The sequence below is a fragment of the Electrona antarctica genome (assembly GCF_951216825.1).
Source record: "Electrona antarctica genome assembly, chromosome: 23".
NCBI classification, from domain to species: domain Eukaryota; kingdom Metazoa; phylum Chordata; class Actinopteri; order Myctophiformes; family Myctophidae; genus Electrona; species Electrona antarctica.
The window spans coordinates 32,098,041-32,118,040 of NC_136804.1; the positions used below are offsets into that span (position 1 = coordinate 32,098,041).

Consider the following 20,000-nt stretch of genomic DNA (forward strand, 5'->3'; position numbering starts at 1 on the left):
TAGCCTGTTTACAAGAAGTGAACGGCAGTGCGCAAAACCCGTCTAGGATCGCTGAAGAAGGAAAGGCCAATCAAAAAAATGTATAAATAAATACATCTGCCGTAACGTTGCTGACAATAGCGGTTACCGGTTGGATTCTAATTGACGGAATGTTGTTCTGTCACGAGCAGTTAATTTGTTAAACTTCGGTATCGGCCAAGAATTTCCATATGGGTGCATCCCTAATAATAATAATATAGCAGCGGGTATAGGCTACTTGAGGCCAGTCGACTGTCTTCCGTGTTCTGGTACGACGATGCGCGACCGCGACGCACCGTCCCCCCACCCCCCCCACCTTCCAGCGATGTTGGACCGCGAACATTTTATGAACTGTCAGTCGGTCCTAAAACTGTCAGTCGGTCTGTGGTAACAGAGAGTTTGAGAACCTCTGATTTAGATGCTTTCCATAATAGACTGAGCGCGCAGCAGCTGTACTATAGAGCAGGGGTTCTCAACCTGTGGGTCGCGACCCCTCGGGGGGTCGCCAAATTATTTTAGGGGGTCCCCAAATTATTTTCTTTTTTTTTTTACGATTTTTCAAAAATAGCAGACCTACAAGCTCGTAGCGCGCCACTCGGTGGCGCGCTATGAGCTTGTAGATCTGCTATTTTTCAATAGCTAAATTATAACAATGCTTAAAACACCAAAAGGGGTTCCCGCCCAAAATGGTTTAAGGTTATTGTAGCAGTCAATTTATATTGGGGGTCGGGAGGGGGCGGGGCGGGGGTCCCGAGACGTTGCCAAAGCATTTTCGGGGGTCCCCGGCCAAAAACGTTGAGAACCCCTGCTATAGAGCGTCGCAGTCCCGCCCCCTACCAGGGCCCAGGAAATGATTCTCCGTTCATTTTCCTCATAGACTTTTCAGAGAGTATTTATTTAAAGACGGTTACGCCGCGGACAAAGCCAACTCGAGTTGTGACAACTCATGGAACAAATAATTAGAAAGAAGAAAAAAAAACGGCAGGTTACAACACTTTTTTGTTGTTTTTCTTCTTTGTAATTATTTGTTTGGTCCAAAATATTGTGTTTGTTGTCATGAGTTGTCACGACTCCAGTTGGCTTTGTCCGCGGCGTAACCGTCTTTAAATAAATACTTTTTGAAATGTCTATGAGGAAAATGAATGGAGAATAATTTCCTGGGCCATGGTAGGGGGCGGGACTGCGACGCTCTATTGGGTGGCTTGACTGCCTTGACACACACACACACACACACACACACACACACACACACACACACACACACACGCTTGCGTGCGTACGTACTAACCTCTGTAGATGAGCCACTCCATCCAGTGTTTGAAGTCTCTGAGGTTGCAGTCACATTCCCAGGGGTTGTGACCCAGCTCCAGGTGCTGTAGCTGGGCGAGAGGCTCGAACGCTGCCCGCTCCAAACCGTGGAGCCTGTTCCCTGCCAGGGACAGCCATCTGGAGAGGGCGCACAAAAAGATCCAAACAACAGTATACTCGTCATTGTCACGTATAAACTTAAAAGTCATATATTGTGTAACTTATTCCATTTAAAAAGAAAATCACTCGTATTTCACAATATATAAGACAAAGAATTGCCTGCAATCCAATGTCGCGTTTCTGGCGTCAAGCCTTTCACGCTGATTAACCCAGGGGTTCTCAACCCGTGGGTCGCGACCCCTCGGGGGGTCGCCAAATTATTTTAGGGGGTCCCCAAATTATTTTCAAAATAATTTTTTTTTACATTTTTATTTTCACGATTTTTCAAAAATAGCAGACCTACAAGCTCGTAGTGCGCCACTCGGTGGCGCGCTATGAGCTTGTAGATCTGCTATTTTTCAATAGCTAAATTATAACAATGCTTAAAACACCAAAAGGGGTTCCCGCCCAAAATGGTTTAAGGTTATTGTAGCAGTCAATTTATATTGGGGGTCGGGAGGGGGCGGGGCGGGGGTCCCGAGACATTGCCAAAGCATTTCCGGGGGTCCCCGGCCAAAAACGTTGAGAACCCCTGGATTAACCCACACCGGGAAAGCATCTGTATCTGTATCTTTTTTTCTTTTCTTTTTTTTTGCTATTCAAAAATAGCAGATCTACAAGCTCATAGTGCAGCTTGAAAATGTGTGCATTTGAAAAAATAGCCTTATGTACAGTACAAGGTCACAAAGGCGTCGCAACGCGCCACCCTGTGACCTTGTAGATCCTGCTATATTTCCATGTATGCGGATGCTAGGGTTGGTGTAATCGGATGGAGTTCCCAGACATTTTCACCCAGCTCCCGCATCACACACGGGAGGGAGGGGCGAGGGTTCGTGTGGTTACACGGCTCTACTTTGATCTGTTTACCTGAGGCCGTGCAGCTCGTCCAGGAGTCCCAGAGGGATGGAAGACAGTCCGTTCAGAGACAGATCCAGAACCTGTAAGCCTCCCAAACCCTGGAGAGACATTACAACATAATGGATACCTTATATTTGAAACATTATCAAAACATAATGGCACAGGGCCATATACAGGTTTTAATGGGATAGTTAAAAATTACCCCAAATTACTTTTTTTCCCCCCTATCGATTTCTCACCCCATGGAGACTTTAGTTTTTGTCACATTCCCAAGCCAATAATATGATGACCAGCTCCCTATACTCCCTATGGAGACACAAAGGAGACTCTAAATATCCATGAATTCAAGTCTTCATGGGGTGAGTATAATCTAGAGGGATTTTTGAGTGGTGCAACCACTCCCTTGCGGAGCTATGTGTGTGTGTGTGTGGGTGGGTGGGTGGCTGGCTGGCTGGGTGGGTGCGTCTGTTTGGGGGGGGGTAAACTATCCCCTTAAATATATTTAATTCTGGTAGTTTTCACTCAATATCATTATAAAAATAGCAGTACAATATTTGCTTCTGAGGTGTAGTGGAGTAGAAATAAAAGTAATTGAAATTGTAAATATTCAAGTATCGCACAAATACCCCAAAATTGTACTGAAGTACAGTAATTGAGTACATGTACTTAGTTACTTTCCACCGTCCACTGCCTGTGACCAGGTGTATTTGCGTCAAACACTAGAGACTAGTGCAATGTAAATAGCTTCAAACAGCTTCAGACATATATACCTTTTTATTTTTATTTTTGTAAATTGATGCCGTACTTTCATCAGACGAGTGTTGCTCAAAAGTAGTGAAAATAGCAGAAGTGTGAATGCCTTGTGAGCGTGTTGCTATATTATAGGCTATTTTCACTCTTCTTTTCTAAATAATCATAAATACTGCATGTTTTGAACGTGCAGTATAAGGATTCCGCCTGATAGTGACGATATAATGCAGTGGTTCTCAAGTTTTCTTGGTTCTAATACTGCCTTTCCCTGATTTTACACCCAAGTCTACCATTTAGCTACAACATTTTGCTTGAGCAAGAGAAGACCATACTGTACCATAGTTAGCATTATGATACTATGAATGAATGATAACCCAACTTTATGAAGAATATTACAAATATGAAATGGAGTGAAAGAGTTGCATTAAACTGGCCATAACATTTTAGGGAAAAATGAAACCGCATTATAGAGGGCATGCGCATGCATAAAGCGAATGGCAAATCGAGTGACAAAGTGAGTGACAAAGTGAGTGGACATACATATGGGCTGAAAGTATTGTTTTGCCACTTAGTAGGTGTTCCCACATAGCTTCAGGGTATGAAGATGATGTCACGCGCATCTATTATTATTATGATGTCAATCCAACAGATGTGCTAGACTTTTATTTTTATTTATTTTTAATTTGGTTTAACACTTGAACAGATCATTCAACATTTTCTAATGTATGTGAAAGTGTGAATATTATATTGATCTTGACGTTCAGGCTCTGCTACATATTTACCATACAAAAATGGTAAATGGTGCATTTATGTAGCGTCTTTATCCAAGGCGCTTTACAGAGATTGTGCAATACATTCACCCATTCACACACACATTCATACACCGATGCCGGGGGAAACCATGCAAGGCACCAATAACCTGCACATCGGGAGCAATTAGGGGTTCAGTGTCTTGCTCAAGGACACTTCGACACTAACTCTGGGGGAGCCCGGGTTCAAACTGGCAACCTTGCGGTTTACCATCCGGTCACTCTACCGCTGAGCCACAGAAGACAACCATTTAAGAGCAGGGGGATATAAATAAATATATAACACCCCACCAGAACCCATAAAGACAGCAGTCTGTCTAGTGGTGGTGCTGGGAGGGAGGGAGCACACAGGTCAGGCACACATGCCTCCCTACAAGTGGCTCTGACAGCAGAGTCTGTCTAGTGGTGCTGCTGGGAGGGAGCACACAGGTCAGGCACACATACCTCCCTACAAGTGGCTCTGACAGCAGAGTCTTAGTGGTGGTGGTGCTGGGAGGGAGCACACAGGTCAGGCACACATACCTCCCTACAAGTGGCTCTGACAGCAGAGTCTGTCTAGTGGTGGTGCTGGGAGGGAGCACACAGGTCAGGCACACATGCCTCCCTACAAGTGGCTCTGACAGCAGACTTAACAACAGTGAATGATGAGGACGGTGATCGTAAATATAGACCGACCACATTGGTCAGCTGCTTCACACGTCACGGATGAGTGACACGTCGTCACATCTTACATCACCCCACATAGTGGCGTGATGTACGCGCGTGTGTGTGAGCCTCTCGGGTGTATCTGCCTAAACGAGCTCGCAAGCTATATATGCATCATTTCTGTCAGATAACTTAGGAATAGACAGTACTGGGATATAATGGTTAACCCATTTTGACCTGAGATCAGATTCTAAAAATGTCTTCTACATCCTGACAGTTTTCTGAAAAAGCTATGTGTCTATGTCAGTCGTTCGATTTTTCAAAAATAGCAGACCTACAAGCTCGTAGTGCGCCACTCGGTGGCGCGCTATGAGCTTGTAGATCTGCTTTTTTTCAATAGCTAAAGCATAACATAACGCTTACACCAAAAGCGGTTCCCGCCCAAAATGGGATTTATTTAAGGTCCGGCTCTCAGACCATAACAAAGAAGGGAAACAAGCATGGGATAAATGCAAAAGTTTATTCAATAGAATAATTAATTTTAAAGTAGATAAAGCACATGTTTCCAAAGAAAAACTTGGCAGGGAAACTAATCTGCCCGAACAAACTGAGGACTGAGTCAAACAAACAATATCAATACCTAACAAGGTCGATTTGCCCTGACATCAAAGGGTCTTTCTCCCCCTCCTCCCTCCCCCTCTCACTCTTCCCCTGTTCCTCCATATGTGACATCATTCACAACGGAAACCATTGCCCAACAATGTCTATTTGCGCCGAGGACAGGGATCACTATGATAATCTGGGCACACACACACACACACACACACACACACACACACACACACACACACACACACACACACACACACACACACACACACACACATCCACATACAGTACACAATACACATGCCCACACAGTTATCTCATGGGCACGGTGTTCCTTTGCACTGCATTATCACTCAGCAGCCTGGCTGGCTGGAATGTCCAGTCCATGTTTAGGCATATCTGCGCACCTGTCACTTGATCTGTATTTAGTTATAGATAATAACAAACTCCCAATCAAAGTGTGTTGTACTGCATCAATATTGTTATTACAATCTACATTATTTCAATGAAATAAATCTAGATGAAATGTTACTTCCTTTGGCAAAGCTAACCTCTGTTTTAGTACCATATACATTAAAAAGTGTATCTTTGAAAAACAAAGAAAAGGTCCCGCACACTGTCAGACACTTGCCAAAATGTTGCTCTAAAGAGCAACATTTTGGCAAGTGTCTGACAGTGTGCGGGACCTTTTCTTTGTTTTTCAAAGATACCTGTTGCGAAGGCTTTCACTTAGAGTTCCATATATGGGATAACCCATAGTCCCATGTATGGAGACAACAGCGATATCCAGCGCTGACATCAGATTAATGTAGAAACTCCAAAGATGGATATACACAGTGGTGACATCATCGTAACACTAGACTTGCACAGCATAAAAGGCGGCTCCCATGGCTTCTAAACCTGATTCCAGGCAACGCACGCGGTATCTCCAACAGGTCAACATATACGAATCAAGGTATCTGGCTTTACAACCCATATACCTTGAATGGCTTGTATTACCTTGGGTACGAGTCTTCTAGATGAGACAGAATAACTGGCTAATGGCTAAGCAACTCGTAGAGCATTGAAGTAGAGGTTTCCACATCCCGGTTAAGTTCGTATCGAACACCACTGTAGCGGGTCCTAACGAAATAATCAGCACTGGTTCGAGCTATTTTACAATACCCTTTTTAATGTATGCTCTATTGCCCTACGCACCTGTCACTAGCCTTCTGAGGTGTGCATCAGCCTTTTGCTAAAGGTACCGTATATATGAGACATACAGTAGAAACATAGACAAAAACATCTGCACGCTACAGTACATGGCTCTTGTCAAAGGGATTTTTTTATTTGATTAAAGTGGTAATGTTTCCTGCCAAGCGCGCAGGCTTCCAGCCTCAGATTTCCAGTCACAAAGTTTTGCTTGGCTGGAAGCGTTACCCACTTTTGCAAATGAGAAATTCCTTTTAACGGGAGCTACTTGGTGCCTTGGACCTTTCTGTTTCTAAAATATGTTTTTTTTATTGTTATACCATTATGTGTGAGCACAGTCCTGACTGGAAACCCCAGTAGGGCCTCCAAAACAGTAAAAATGTTTTACTATAACTCATTATATGAGTCATTAGTGTAGAATACAGATAATAGATATTATGCCAGACTGTCTGTGAGTGCTATAATGGTATAATCAAAAAAATATAGCACAGTTTCTTGTGTAATATTGATTAACCTGGAAAGCGTGCCGCCGTTTAAGATTTGAACTACTTTAACCATTATTTTATACTTTTACTATATTCAAAAATAGCAGATATACTGTAGCTCACAATGCGATGCGTTGCGACGCATTGTGAGCTTGTAGATCGGCTATTTTCAAATGGCCGAAATGTATAGGGTTGAAGTGGATAATGTATGTTTTCTAATCAAAATTTAAATCTCCAAAGTAACTAGTAACTAAAGTTTTCAAATAATTGTAGTGGGGTAAAAGTAGAAATGTTGGCTCCGAGATGTAGTGGAGTAGAAGTAAAAGTACTGTAAATTGGAAATACTCAAGTAAAGTACAAATACCTCAAAATTGGTACAGTACTTAAGTAAAAGTACTTAGTTACTTTCCACCACTGTGGAACGTAACTAAGTACGTTGTACTGTTACCTGAAACAGTATGTTACCTGAAACAGCTCCTTGTCCAGGGCTGTCAGTGAGTTGTTCTTCAGCGTCAGTTTGGTCAAGTTGGACAGATCCCTGAATAAACCCGCTGGGAGGTTGTCAAGGTAGTTATTAGACAGATCCAATACCTAAAAGTGCAGAAATGGATACATAAATAAATACAAATCAAACATAAATACATCTGTCCATGATAGTTATACCCTATGCCTATGCGTCACCAGCTCAGTGGCCTTGTGGTTAGAGTGTCTGCCCTGAGACTGGGAGGTCGGGGTTTGATCCCTGGCCGGGTCATATACCAAAGAAGAAAAATGGGACCCAGTGCCTCCCTGCTTGGCACTCAGCATCAAGGGTTGGATTGGGGGTAAGTCCCTGCGACATACTATAGTGTCATGTCCAGGGGGTGTACTTGTACATCAAGCTGCATCAAGCTGCATCAAGCTACAGAAACAGGAGATAGGCTCCTGCCCCTATGGGCAGAAACAGGAGATAGGCTCCTGCCCTATGGGCCTCATGGCTACAGAAACAGGAGATAGGCTCCTGCCCTATGGGCCTCATGGCTACAGAAACAGGAGATAGGCTCCTGCCCTATGGGCCTCATGGCTACAGAAACAGGAGATAGGCTCCTGCCCTATGGGCCTCACGGCTACAGAAACAGGAGATAGGCTCCTGCCCTATGGGCCTCATGGCTACAGAAACAGGAGATAGGCTCCTGCCCTATGGGCCTCATGGCTACAGAAACAGGAGATAGGCTCCTGCCCTATGGGCCTCATGGCTACAGAAACAGGAGATAGGCTCCTGCCCTATGGGCCTCATGGCTACAGAAACAGGAGATAGGCTCATGCCCTATGGGCCTCATGGCTACAGAAACAGGCTCCTGCCCCTATGGGTCCCATGGCTACAGAAACAGGAGATAGGCTCCTGCCCCTATGGGTCTCATGGCTACAGAAACAGGAGATAGGCTCCTGCCCCTATGGGTCCCATGGCTACAGAAACAGGAGATAGGCTCCTGCCCCTATGCGTCTCATGGCTACAGAAACAGGAGATAGGCTCCTGCCCCTATGGGTCCCATGGCTACAGAAACAGGAGATAGGCTCCTGCCCCTATGGGTCTCATGGCTACAGAAACAGGAGATAGGCTCCTGCCCTATGTCTTCTCAGCCCTATGTCTTCCCTGTCCTATGTCTTCTCAGGCTCCTGCCCTAACTTCTTCTCACAAAAGCCTGAGTAGACGTTAAAATGACCCCCAAAACAAGTTTGAAAGTGAAATATACTGTATAGTGAAAATATCCATCTAACCTAATCTCATTATATTCTGGAATCATTCTTGTGTTGCTTCTCCTTCTTCCGTCTGTGCCGATTGCATCTATTCTGCACAGACATCAATGACAGAGTGTTCTACAAAATCAAAACTCATTTGTCAGCCTGAACGTAAGTAGCCTTGCCGAGCCATGAGGCCCCTAGGGGCAGGAGCCTATCTCCTGTTTCTGTAGCGTGAGGCAGCTTGATGTACAAGTACACCCCCTGGACATGACGCTAGTACAGTATGTCGCAGGGACTGACCCCCAATCTAACCCATGATGCTGAGTGTCAAGCAGGGAGGCACACGGGTCCCATTTTTAGAGTCTTTGGTATGACCCGGCCGGGGATCGACCCCCGACCTCCCAGTCTCAGGGCGGACAGTCTAACCACAAGGCCACTGAGCTGGTGCCACTGAGCCTGAACGTAGCTTGTCATTATTCCATCGCTGTATTATATCTGCATCACACACTTTTCTGAATGAACAGGAACAAAGAGTACGAGTGGAACGCACAGATAGAACACATGCAGAATGCAGGTTGCATTCAATGCCTTACACCAGTGGTTCCCCAAGTGGGGCCCGGGGACCCCCAGGGGTCCTTGAGGGAGCTCCAGGGGGACCCCAGCTAAATGATAGTTAGGAACCAAATGGACCCTTATGGGTCTGTAACTCTGAGAGTGTACAAATGGAACCAAACGCCGTTAACGGACCCTAACAGGTCCATTTGGTTCCATTTGTACACTCTCAGAGTTAAATTAACATTGATTTTACAATATAAATTGGGGGTCCCAGAGATAAATGCCATTAAATAGGGGTCCGTAGCCTAATTCAGTTCAAACCGGGGGAAATGAAAATGGTTGAAAATCACTAAAAATCTTCTCTTATGGGGGGGGGGGGGGGTCCTTGGCATATATATTTCAAATGGGGGTCAAACGCAGGCTAATGAGTGTCATTTTGGGGGTCCTTGACATGAAAAAGTTTGGGAACCAGTGCCTTACACCTCGACACCCGTCACTCAACCTACAGTGCATGTAATGGTTGAACTACACACACCGTCTGGCGGTGCAGGTTGCTCTGCTCTAGCCCATTTTGGGCGGAAACCCCTTTTGGTGTTAGCATTATGTTATGCTTTAACTATTGAAAAACAGCAGATCTACAAGCTCATAGCGCGCCACTCACTTGTAGGTCTGACATAGAAACATAGCTTTTTCAGAAAACTGTCAGGATGTAGAAGACATTTTTTAGAATCTGATCTCAGGTCAAAATGGGCTAGGGGAATTTATCCCCGCGTAAGAACGACTTATGGACCTGCTGGATTACAGCACACAATGTCCCTGCCGCCACTGTCCATCACCAGCGGTGCTGAACCAGTCACCAAATCGACGCGATGTAGATCGACGCGCGCTGTCATTCCTTGGCGTGTCCATTGTACCGCGACTGGACCGACATGTCCTTCAGAACGAGGTCGCCTCGAGGGCTTGGCTCGGCTCAATATGCGACAATTTGTGTGATCATGATAAGATATCGGCTATTTTACGGTCGTGGGGTTTTAGAATGATCTCATCAGAGGAGACAAGATCAATGAGAGTACGTGCACCACACCCCCCTCTGTGCTGAGAGAGGAACCGAGCCAGGCTAAATCTTCCCCGTTCTAAATTGATTTGGAGTGGAGGACAGTAAATCAAACGGATTCAGGGAGAGATGAACAGACATAATCAGAGATAATACAAGAGAACAGAGAACAGATGAAGTGTAACAGAGTATTTCTACATTACGGTATTAACCCATTTAGACCTGAGATCAGATTCTAAAAATGTCTTCTAAATCCTAACAGTTTTCTGAAAAAGCTATGTTTCTATGTCAGTCGTTCTTCGATTTAAAAAAAATAGCAGACCTACAAGCTCGTAGCGCGCCACTCGGTGGCGCGCTATGAGCTTGTAGATCTGCTATTTCTCAATAGCTAAAGCATAACATAATGCTAACACCAAAAGGGGTTCCCGCCCAAAATGCGTTGTAATACGTTTACTTATAGGTAAAACATTTGAGTGCGTTCTCCACCACTGGAGTGAATGCACCACTTGGGTCCCGACTCCAGAGAGAAATTTCTATTTTAGTTTTAGTCATAGTCTTGAATAGTTTTCACTTAGTTTTAGTCACATTTTAGTCACCTGGAAAGTTGTAGTGTTAGTCCACTTTTAGTCGACTAAATGTCATACGATTTAAGTCGACTAAATCTACAGTTGATTCAGTCGTCTAAAATGTGTTTTTTGACAGGCCTTGATGTCGTTGTAATGGCAGATTTTACACTTTGGTTGCATGCTGAAAATAGCAGTTCTACCATCTACTATTTTCAGCATGCAACCTATAGCATAAAACTGGATCTCTTGTCCACTATAGTCCCTCCCTAACATTTTAGTCTAGTTTTTATTTGTTGACGAAATTGTCAGTACATTTAGTCTCAGTTTTAGTCATCATAGATTCGTTTTTATGTAGTTTTTATTTAGTTGTAGTCAGTGAAAAAATGTAGTCGACGAACATTTTTCGTCTTAGTTTTAGTCGACGAAAACAACACTGGAAAGAGGGCCTTAATATATATATACATACCTCCAGGGAGGAGAGGTTGCTGAAGGCGTTGTCTCCCAGGGAGGACAGCCTGTTGTTGGGCAGCATCAGGGCCTGACTCCCCGGCGGCAGGAGGTGCAGCGGAGGCAGGGAGGCCAGGCCGTGGCCTCCGCAGTCCACCACCGACCTGCTGTCCCCCGCCGATGGTGGACACCGGCAGGGGACAGGACAGCAGGACACCGGGGACACCACGAGACACGCTGCCAGGAGATAGCAGAGGACCCTGCACACCAGGACTGGTGGGGGGAGGGAGAGGGAGGGGGCGGGGGGGGGTGATCAAAGGAGAGAAATATATACATGTTAGAGATGTATGGCTGTGCAACAAGCTGGAAGCTGTGTGTGTGTGTGTGTGTGTGTGTGTGTGTGTGTGTGTGTGTGTGTGTGTGTGTGTGTGTGTGTGTGTGTGTGTGTGTGTGTGTGTGTGTGTGTGTGTGTGTGTGTGTGTGTGTGTGTGTGTGTGTGTGTGTGTGTGTGTGTGTGTGTGTGTGTTTTGATTGATTGAAATGTTTATTTGAATAAAGCAATTTTAAAAACAATATAAACAGAAACGACAGAATAACACGCAGTACAAAATAATAAAAAAGCAAATTCAAAAGGAGTGAGAAGAAGCATAGCTTAGTGTGCGTGTGCGTGTGTGTGTGTGTGTGTGTGCGTGTGCGTGCGCGCGCGCTTTTCGTATTACATTATTCTTTCCCCTCTGGATTGTATTCATTTCATCATTTCCATGCGTTCTGCATTTTGCTTACGCTCTCATCTCTCTCTCTCTCTCTCTCTCTCTCTCTTCCTTTCTCTCTCTCTCTCTCTCTTCCTTTCTCTCTCTCTCTCTCTCTCTTCCTTTCTCTCTCTCTCTCTCTCTCTCTCTCTCTCATCTCTCTCTCTCTCTCTCTCTCTCTCTCTCTCTCTCTCTCTCTCTCTCTCTCTCTCTCTCTCATCTCTCTCTCTCTCTCTCTCTCTCTCTCTCTCAGTATTTCCTGCTCTGGCAGTTAATGATGAAACTCTGTGAAATCTCCCCGTAACTTTGTTACAGTATGTCAGACATCTGTCTGTCTGTTTGTCTGTTTGCAGTTGTCATCAATGCCGTACTAAAAGTGTGTACCGTGCATGCGCGCGTGACGTACTGTATATGCGTGCGTGAGTATATGTATGCGTGCTCGTGTGTGTGTGTGTGGTAACATTCAGTGTTGTAGTCAGAAGCAGTGAGTACTATTCCTCTATTCCCATAATGCTCTCCACTCAGCTGTACTGAGGCATATCAGAGGAGAAAACTCCAGATCAACACCTTAACGATGGGGCTCGGGTCCCAGAACCACCTTAACGAAGGGGCTCGGGTTCCAGAACCACCTTAACGATGGGGCTCGGGTTCCAGAACCACCTTAACGATGGGGCTCGGGTTCCAGAACCACCTTAACCATGGGGCTCGGGTTCCACAACCACCTTAACGATGGGGCTCGGGTTCCAGAACCACCTTAACGATGGGGCTCGGGTTCCAGAACCACCTTAACGATGGGGCTTGGGTTCCACAACCACCTTAACGATGGGGCTCGGGTTCCAGAACCACCTTAACGATGGGGCTCGGGTTCCACAACCACCTTAACGATGGGGCTCGGGTTCCACAACCACCTTAACGATGGGGCTCGGGTTCCAGAACCACCTTAACGATGGAGCTCGGGTTCCAGGACCACCTTAACGATGGGGCTCGGGTTCCAGAACCACCTTAACGATGGGGCTCGGGTTCCACAACCACCTTAACGATGGGGCTCGGGTTCCAGAACCACCTTAACGATGGGGCTCGGGTTCCAGAACCACCTTAACGATGGGGCTCGGGTTCCACAACCACCTTAACGATGGGGCTCGGGTTCCACAACCACCTTAACGATGGGGCTCGGGTTCCAGAACCACCTTAACGATGGAGCTCGGGTTCCAGGACCACCTTAACGATGGGGCTCGGGTTCCAGAACCACCTTAACGATGGGGCTCGGGTTCCAGAACCACCTTAACGATGGGGCTCGGGTTCCAGAACCACCTTAACGATGGGGCTCGGGTTCCAGAACCACCAAACCATCTGTTAAAACCCATTTAGACCTGAGGAGCATTCTACAAATGCCTTCAAATTCCTGACAGTTTTCTCATGTTTCTGTCAGTCGTTCTCAAACATTTTTTTTGTCAAATAGGTTTTTATCGAGAACAGGTTATAAATTGCTACACAAACATTATGATATGATGAAATCATTAGACATTTAGAAGCAAAGGCAGCTGAAGGAGGGCTACGGTGAAGCAACAATCCCTGTGTATGCGCACGTGCGTGCGTGTGTGTGTGCATGCGTGCGTGCGTGCGTGTGTGCGTGTGTGCATGCGTGCGTGCGTGCGTGCGTGTGTGCGTGCGTGTTCTGTACGTGTGTTGTACAGCCTCTGTAGCGATTGTTCTGAGGTCAAAATAAGTGGAAGCTACAGTGCCTGGTAGACACTGTCATGAATAAGGTGGTTGTGTTTGTTTAACATTTTACCTCCAAATCCTCCCTGCTTTAGCTCTCTCTCTCCACACACGCACACACACACACACACACACACACACACACACACACACACACGCGCGCGCGCGCGCACGCACAAAGATTATGTCCTTCCTTCTGTACCGTCTGTATAAACATTTTTCTACTCAGTGGTTTGACCAATCGATCTGAAGTCTCACGGGCATTGTCCATTGTTTTATGGAGGGTGTGAGTAAGTCACTTTTTTCATTTTTCCCATGAGAGAAAGCAAACGTGATGTCACACACCGCAACGGCCCTCTCGAGATGGCGCTATACCATCCATTAACCTCAAGGGGCCGGGGGCCATCTTGAAACGACTGTCACCTTCTCTTTAACCCATTGAGACCTGACGTCGAAATTAAAAAAATGTCTTCTAATCTAAATCATGACAGTTTTTTTTCAAAGATTTGCGGGACATTTTCACACAAAAAATAGCAGATCTACAAGCTCGTAGTGCGGCACTCGGTGCCGCGCTATGAGCTTGTAGATCTGCTATTTTTCAATAGCTAAACGCTAAAGTATAACATAATGCTTAAAACACCAAAAGGGGTTCCCGGCCGTCCTGAATGGGATCATATTGAAGCTGTAGATCGGCCATTTTCAAATAGCCAAAGTACAATATTAATATATTATATACTGTATTGTTGAAGTGATTCATGTATGTTTTGTAATAATTTAAAAAATATTCCAAATACCTATATTAGTAGCTAAAGTTTTCAAATCATTGTAGTGGAATAAAAGTACAATATTTAAGTACAGTACTTGAGTAAATGTACTTACTTAGTTACTTTACTTTACACCACTGCTGCTGTGGGTGTACCATGGGCTCACGCACACCCACGGCCACACACACAGCCACGCACGCACGCACTCACACACACACACGGCCACACGCGCACGCACACACACCCACGGCCACACACACACACACACACACACAAGGCCACACACGCACACACACACACACACACACACACACACACACACACGGCCACGGCCACACACACACAGAAACACACTCCACCACCAGAGAGAACGCCAGCAGCAGAGGGAGATAGAGCTGACTCAATGTTGCAAAGTTATAATAAAGCACGTTGATTTAAAGCATGCTAGATAGCAAACAGCACACGCAGCAAGGCTGGCCGCTCGTAGCCTGTGGCCTCGGTGCACCAGTGTGTGTGTGTGTGTGTGTGTGATCAATCAGGCGCAGCTGTAACTGTTTCATATTGTTAATTGGCAATAACCCTCAGTAGCACTCAGCGAGCTATACAGTGGAATAATAACCATCAATCTGCGGACAGCGACCTTTATACAGTTACAGTTACATGGCCGTTTCCCTCCTCAGTGGGTTGATAACAGTGATCTGAAATTGATTGAAGCTGATCTTTAGCTATTCACATGTTTAACCCATCCCTGACGTGATTGTGCCGTTTTACCCAAAGCTGAGAAAATCCCCTTTGAATGTTCACAACATTTCAACACCTAGAGCTGGCTAGCCTACTTTGACTTATAAATGTATACATTTAATTTGACCAAATCAATAATCTGTTGGAATGAAAAAAAAATCAAGTTTATTTTAGATTTTCTGCCTTTTCATTATAGGCGAGATGAGGACCATTTTGCTAGACCTGGTCACATTTAAAAAATGTCTTCTAAATCCTGACAGTTCTCTGAAAAACCTGTTTCTATATCCGTGGTGCTCAATATTTCATGTCAAGGACCCCAGAAAATGTTATGTAATTGGCCGCCAACCCCCATCTGAAAATGTGTTGTTCCAGGAACCTCTCAGAAGCAAAGACATGAGTTAAAAACGTTCACTCTGAAAGAATATAATATTCAAAGATTTGCGCCACATTTTCACGATTTTTCAAAAATTGCAGACCTATACAAGCTCGTAGCGCGGCACTCGGTGCCACGCTATGAGATTGTAGATCTGCTATTTTTCAATAGCTAAAGTATAACATAATGCTTAAAACACCAAAACGGGTTCCTGACTTCCCGCCCAAAATGGGTTAAGCCGTTTATTAGCATTCTTGCTAGCCTGGGTTCCAGCCCTGATTTGCTGCCTTCCGCGGATCTGAAAATGTCATTTTTGCAGCTCAGTCTGGACAGCCTTTATAGAGGGATAGCCAGTAGGCTGACAGGAAAGGCTGACAGGAAATGGGGAGAGAGATGGGGGGGGGGTGGGGGGGGGGGGGGGGGGGTGACATGCAGTAAAGGCCGTCAGGATCGGGAGTCGAAACCCGCAGCACGCTGCCAGACTGGATTACCAGCCAAGGTGCCTGGACCGCTGAGCCACAGCCCAGGCCCAAGGTGCCTGGACCGCTGAGCCACGGGCCAGGCCCAAGGTGCCTGGACCGCTGAGCCACGGGCCAGGCCCAAGGTGCCTGGACCGCTGAGCCACGGGCCAGGCCCAAGGTGCCTGGACCGCTGAGCCACGGCCCAGGCCCAAGGTGCCTGGACCGCTGAGCCACAGCCCAGGCCCAAGGTGCCTGGACCGCTGAGCCACGGCCCAGGCCCAAGGTGCCTGGACTGCTGAGCCACGGCCCAGGCCCAAGGTGCCTGGACCGCTGAGCCACGGCCCAGGCCAGAATCGTTTACTTTTTACTGTAGGTTTTAACTCTCAAGTCTCGAACGGCACTATTGATTTCAACAGTGAGAAGCATGGAGTGGCGCTGCTGGCTGATGACGTATCGGCAACAACGTGGCTATACGCTACACGTAACAGTCGACGTTATGAAATGTGAGTCAAGCAGCCTCTGTCCAGACTGCGTAGCGAGTAGCCTGGAACTCACCTATGCTTTTTATGGCATAGGCAGCTCCCGGCAGGATCCGCCAGGGAGAAACTATGCGCAGCTGCGTGACATGAGACTAATTCCTTAGAGCGACAGAGAGAGAGAGGAGTGTGTGTGTGTACATGTGTGTGTGTGTGTGTCAATTTAACAAAGGTGCAGACGATCAGAAATCAGCAGAGAGTGAGAGATGTTTGCGCTACTCTATGCCGAATTGAAGTGGACTCGGACCCAGACTTTTCTTTTCTCCCTGGGAAAAAAAAACGTCTGGGTTTCCGAGGCTACGTAGCGAGTGACAATTCAGAATCACGGAACGCATGCAATTCAGACTGGAACCCAGGCTACATGTTTGCTGCAGCCTATATGTAATATGTAGTACTAGTAGTGGCATGTTGCTGACACGCCCATCCCCAGGTATATAGACTATATGACAGAATAGACTTGTATTGATCCTATGATGACAACATTGTACATTTTTGCCTGAATTGATTGCCTGACGAAGGTCAGTAGACCGAAAGCCTGCAGCAATACATTGATTGTGCAACAGATTTGAGTGTGCGGAGGAGCCTCCGTTTTTTTTTTTTCATTGATCCTATGATGGAAATCCAGGCGCCGCGGCAAATTACAGCAGTCATAAAAAGAACAAGAACAGATAATAAAAAACACAACAGATAAAATAAATTAGTCAGCCGGATTTAGAGATGAAACGATAAAGGAAAAGGCCAAAAGCATAAAAAAGGAGGAAAAACGTCATAACATGAGCTCATTTGGTCTGGGTCAAAAATTCAGCCTGGCATTCGGTCGATTTTCTTTTTTTACTCAGCCTATTTCCTTGTGTAGTGGAAGGAGGAGGTTTTCCATGATGGGAGCTGACAAGGTCAGCTCCCTGAGGTCAGCTGACGAGCTACTGCTTAATGACCCCAAAACCAACTGCAAGACGATGAGGTGACCGGGCCCTAGACTCTGGAACAGCCTACCCTTCCATATTCGCTCTGCTACCTGTGTGTGTGTGTGTGTGTGTGTGTGTGTGTGTGTGTGTGTGTGTGTGTGTGTGTGTGTGTGTGTGTGTGTGTGTGTGTGTGTGTGTGTGTGTGTGTGTGTGTGTGTGTGTGTGTGTGTGTGTGTGTGTGTGTGTGTGTGTGTGTGTGCGCGCATGCATGTTTTTGTTCACCTGATCCACCAACTCATATTACTGAACTGACCATCACTATGCATCCCACAATGCATTGCGATTACACCCTCATAGTAGTGCTCATCGGCCCATCAGTCAGCAGGCCTAACAGGCACGTACGCATGCACGCACGCACGTACGTACGCACGCACGCACGTACGCACGCACGCACGCACGCAGGCACAAATAAACTCATGCATTAGAAGGACAATATCAGTCACCAGAATAAAGGACGGGTGTTGTTACGGACCATGCGCGCTCCGTGGATTTGTTTACATCCAAAGTTGTTACCCTGACAACAGCGTGTCTCCACGGCCCACATATGCCTGTAAGCCGATACCCAGAGGCCTCTGGGTCAGTGGTGGAAAAAGTATATGTATTCCTTAACGGGATCAGTGCCGGACATTTACGGCCCTCTTTTAGGCTAGACTGCCTAAGTACGTATAAAGTTACCTTTGAACAGCCCGTGCACTGACCGCTGAGTTTGAGCTTGTCATGGAAGTCCACTTTAAAACGGTGTAATCGCTTGTTGTAGTGTTGAAAGGTGCCGATCACAACAACAGACCGGACGGGGCAGCCGCACGCTGCTAAGCAGCTTTCCCATTGTAAACAATATAGGGACTCAATTTCCCATAACCCTTTGCACGCCGGAGCAACGGACCTTTTTGCGATGACGTCATCAAAACGCGTCTCATATATCCCATTCTGTCCGGTGGACATGAATTAAAACTGATTCAAAAAGTGGATTAAACAATGAAAACATAACTCGGGGCAACTCGCGAATCGCAGGGAAAGTGTTAAGTGAAAGTATCAATACTGCAATGTAGTAAATTATAAGTAAGATTTCCACATGTACTTGAGTAAAAGAAGAAAATCGCAGATCTACAACCTCACAATGCGTTGCAGACTACAATAATAAGTAGAAGCTAAAGTATTGGAAATTGGAAATACTCAAGTAAAGTACAAATACCTCAAAATTGTACTCAAGTACTGTACCTAAGTAAATGTACTTAGTTACTTTCCACCACTGCCTGTAAGCCGATACAATGGGGGGCCTCTGGGTTGCCATGGAGACCTGCCGCCAAGTCATGAAGGGGAGGTGATTGCGTTACCAAAACGTGGGCCCAAAACTGCTTTCCATGTGATAGACTGATCCCTGCTCTCTGCTCACTGAAACTGTTAATTCCAGATGCTAGACGGAGCCCAGCTGTACTCGTTTACACTGCACAGTATCGGCCTCCATCCATGTGATAGACACACCCGTACACTGAGAACCATGAAACCGTGTGTGTGTGTGTGTGTGTGTGTGTGTGTGTGTGTGTGTGTGTGTGTGTGTGTGTGTGTGTGTGTGTGTGTGTGTGTGTGTGTGTGTGTGTGTGTGTGTGTGTGTGTGTGTCTTTCTCTCTCTCTCTCTCTCTCCCTCTATCTCTGGGTCATGGCTTAGTATGAATAAGATGGAAACACACACACACACACACACACACACACGCGCACGCGCACACACACACACACACACACACACACACACACACACACACACACACACACACACACACACACACACACACACACACACACACACACACACACAGAGCATGGACATGGTAATTGCGTTACTGTAGCAACAGAGTGGTGTAAGGACATGAGTAGAGTTATCCCATGATTTTAAGCATACTCTCTCTCTCTCTCTCTCTCTCTCTCTCTCTCTCTCTCTCTCTCCCCATGATGAGCGTATTGCGGAGACAGAATTTCCAGACAGTGTATCTGTTTAGACTGATTGGCCTCTTTATTCTTGTCATCAATTTGTAACTAATGCAAATATACACGCACGCACGCACGCACGCACGCACGCACGCACGCACGCACGCACACACGCACGCACGCACTCACACTCACACTCACACACACATACAGACACAGGCGTGCCGTGCATGCATACACACATGTGCACGCGCGTGCACATGCTCCTCTCTGTGCCTGTGGGAATGTGTGACACATTTCTGAAGTGACATCATGGTGAGACACTAGACAGTAATTAATGCGGGGCTGAGGGAGCAAAAAAAGAGAAAATGAGAGAATGCCATAACTATTGATTAGCTGAGACATTGCACTCAAATCTGCTTGCCTGGTCACATTTTAAAACAGAAGATAGCCGGATGGATCGGTGGATAGATAGATAGATAGATAGATAGATATAGCTCTGGTCCATAGCTCTGGTCTATAGCTCTGGTCCATAGCTCTAATGCCGTTGGCGGGTTGTGTCATTAGAAAGCCTACTTTCCTTAGTGGAAGCA

General features: G+C 46.1%; 1 protein-coding gene across 1 annotated transcript in view; it reads right to left on the reverse strand.

The window, feature by feature from the left end:
- The window catches only part of lrtm2a (leucine-rich repeats and transmembrane domains 2a), a gene marked incomplete at both ends in the record, with an annotated part of 25,741 nt that overhangs the window by 1,960 nt on the left and 3,781 nt on the right, over positions 1-20,000 (reverse strand). The window contains 4 exons of the mRNA XM_079494771.1: positions 1,307-1,464; positions 2,353-2,441; positions 7,298-7,423; positions 11,196-11,449. Of these exons, the coding sequence (XP_079350897.1) occupies positions 1,307-1,464; positions 2,353-2,441; positions 7,298-7,423; positions 11,196-11,449 (627 nt within the window). The remainder of the gene's footprint in view (positions 1-1,306; positions 1,465-2,352; positions 2,442-7,297; positions 7,424-11,195; positions 11,450-20,000) is intronic.